At 43.1% G+C, this 2,375-nt stretch overlaps 1 protein-coding gene across 1 annotated transcript; it reads right to left on the bottom strand.

Moving 5' to 3' along the window:
* On the bottom strand, nt 1–2,111 carry LOC130978988 (tryptophan synthase beta chain 1-like). Its single transcript, XM_057902324.1, has 4 exons — nt 1,668–2,111; nt 753–1,546; nt 539–633; nt 1–429 (listed from the first exon to the last, which is right to left on the bottom strand). Exons 1-4 carry the CDS (start codon nt 2,016–2,018, stop codon nt 242–244), a joined length of 1,428 nt encoding a protein of 475 aa, XP_057758307.1. The 5' UTR covers nt 2,019–2,111; the 3' UTR covers nt 1–241.
* Nucleotides 2,112–2,375: the final 264 nt, after the last annotated feature.

The following is a 2,375-nucleotide window of genomic DNA, read 5'->3' on the forward strand; positions in this document are numbered from 1 at the left end:
TTAAGGAGACAACATATATACGATTTCAATTCATATGGGGGAAAGAAATTATTAAAGCAACTATACTTATACTATACTATACAACTTGGCCAAAATGGCTAAGTGAGGATGGACTATACACGGATTGGTACAAACAAAATAATAATGAATTAATTATTCCTATTTGTCTAATCCTCCATCCCGCCAAACCCCCCCCCCCCCCCCCCTTTCCCTCCCTCTCTGATCTCCTCCCTTTGTGAGCTTAAAATTTTCCATGAAATAATTTGCGATCAAAGACTACAGCTGCATCCTTATCTCCACAACCACTGCAGTTTACAACGACCTTGCTGCCGTCACATAAAGTAGGGACCAGATTATCTAAGATAGCCAATGCATGAGCAGCCTCCAATGATGGAAATATGCCTTCCAATTTGCATAATCTTTCATAAGCTGCCAAACATCATCAATTAATTAGTAAAAAGTAAAATCCTTCAAGAGTTTAAGCATTAATTAATTTCTGTGTGTTCAACAAGCATAATAAAGGTGAAATGTGCCTTACCATCAAGAGCTTCTTGATCAGTTGCAACGCAGAATTCGGCGCGTCCGGTTTCTTTTAGGTAACTCAACTCAGGACTAACTCCTGGATACTCCATCCTGCAAATTGAAGCAACGAACCAATTACTTTGAGGTTAAAACTTAAAAATAAAGAGCATGTAGTAACTAAGTAATTAGGAGTTAATGATAATAATTTAATAAGATCGATAAATACGGACCCAGGGGCAATGGAGTGTGGTCCAATAATTTGTCCATCCTGATCCTGCAAGAGGTAGCTGAGGGCTCCATGGTACACACCCACTTCACCAGTGGCGAGTGTGGAAGAGTGTCTCCCACTCTCCAAGCCGCACCCACCGGCCTCAACACCAATGAGCCTCACATCCTTGTCTTGTAAGAACTCATGGAACAAACCAAGAGCGTTAGATCCAGTCCCCACGCACGCTACCAGCACGTCTGGTTTCCCTCCCCATTTCTCCAACGCTTGCTTCCTCGTTTCTCTCCCTATCACTGACTGAAACTCACGCACCATCGTCGGGCACGGGTGCGGCCCAACTGCCGAACCCGTCAAGTGGTAACTGTTTTCCATTTCTCCCACCCAACACCGAAATGCCTCCGATGCTGCGTCCTTGAAGCTTCCATTAACCCCTTCTACCTTAGCACCTAACAGTTTCATCAACTGCACGTTAGAACTTTCCTTCTCCATTTCTTTGGCGGCCATGAACACTGTGCATTCCAAACCAAGCTTAGCGCAGGCTGCGGCGGTTGCGATGCCGTGTTGTCCAGCTGCGGTGGCCGTCACGACGCTCTTTCTACCCATGCGTTTGGCAATCATGGCCTGTGCAAGAGCGTTGTTCATCTTGTGGGAGCCACCGTGGTTGAGATCTTCTCTCTTGAGGTATATGTCAGGGCCTTTTCCATTGTTGTTCATCTTGTAGTACTCCGATAACCGCCGCGCGTAATACAGTGGCGTCTCTCTCCCTGCAAAGTCTTTTAATGACTCTGCTAGCTCTGCCTGCATTCCACAATAACAACGAAACCAAACGTAACTTATTAATTGCCGGATTTGATTATATTTTATTGTTGTTCATGCATAATGCATGTGAAGCTTATTAGCTTGACGTGAATTTTCTAACCTTAAAAGATTCATCATGTAGGGCCTTGTTGAACTCAGCTTCAAGCTGGCTCAAACAAACTACAAGTGTCTCAGGTACAAACTTGCCTCCAAACCTACCAAATTTACCAGAGTTAATGATGGGGGCATCAGTATTATTATTCCTCTCTTGCAGCTCCTTTTCTAATAAGGGTTTCATAGTAGGCACATAAGTTTTGGCCAACTTGGTAGGGAGGTTAGTCTTATAAAAGGTGTCTTGATGATCATCAGTGGCAACCATCAAACAGGAGCTCACTTTATTGGGTGCTCCCTGCTGCCTGTAATGGTTGCTGCTGCTAGCAAATGCCCCTAACTGCAATTTGCATGTCATCATTTTTAATTTGAATGAGAATGAAATTGATGGCTTAGAGAGTATATATAGATGAGAGTGGTTGCTTATGTTAGTTTGTAAAAAGTGATAAACTCCTGCTTTCCCTATGGCCGCTTTTATAGCTACAATTTGCCACGCACTTGACTTTTCAACCGAGTAGAAGCCTATAGCTACAGTTTGCCGCGCACTTGACCTCACAACCGAGTAAAAGCCAAGTTTAGGTATGGTACGCTATTGGCTAACTGAATATGAGTTGGAACTTCGAAGTGTTACTACACATAAAGAAGCCCTATGACTAATTCTCACTCTGAGAACATTTTTTTTTTTTCGATCAATATAACTAATCATCTATCAGATTAG

Source organism: Arachis stenosperma, chromosome 5 (genome assembly GCF_014773155.1).
Source record: "Arachis stenosperma cultivar V10309 chromosome 5, arast.V10309.gnm1.PFL2, whole genome shotgun sequence".
Classification (NCBI taxonomy): domain Eukaryota; kingdom Viridiplantae; phylum Streptophyta; class Magnoliopsida; order Fabales; family Fabaceae; genus Arachis; species Arachis stenosperma.

Bases quoted from the DNA above. Each gene is read 5' to 3' on its own strand.
- LOC130978988 (XM_057902324.1), bottom strand. From the start codon at position 2,018: ATGATGACATGCAAATTGCAGTTAGGGGCATTTGCTAGCAGCAGCAAC. The intron at 1,547-1,667 runs GTTAGAAAATTC...TGTGGAATGCAG, and splicing joins TACATGATGAATCTTTTAAG to GCAGAGCTAGCAGAGTCATT. The intron at 430-538 runs GTAAGGCACATT...GATGTTTGGCAG, and splicing joins TGATCAAGAAGCTCTTGATG to CTTATGAAAGATTATGCAAA.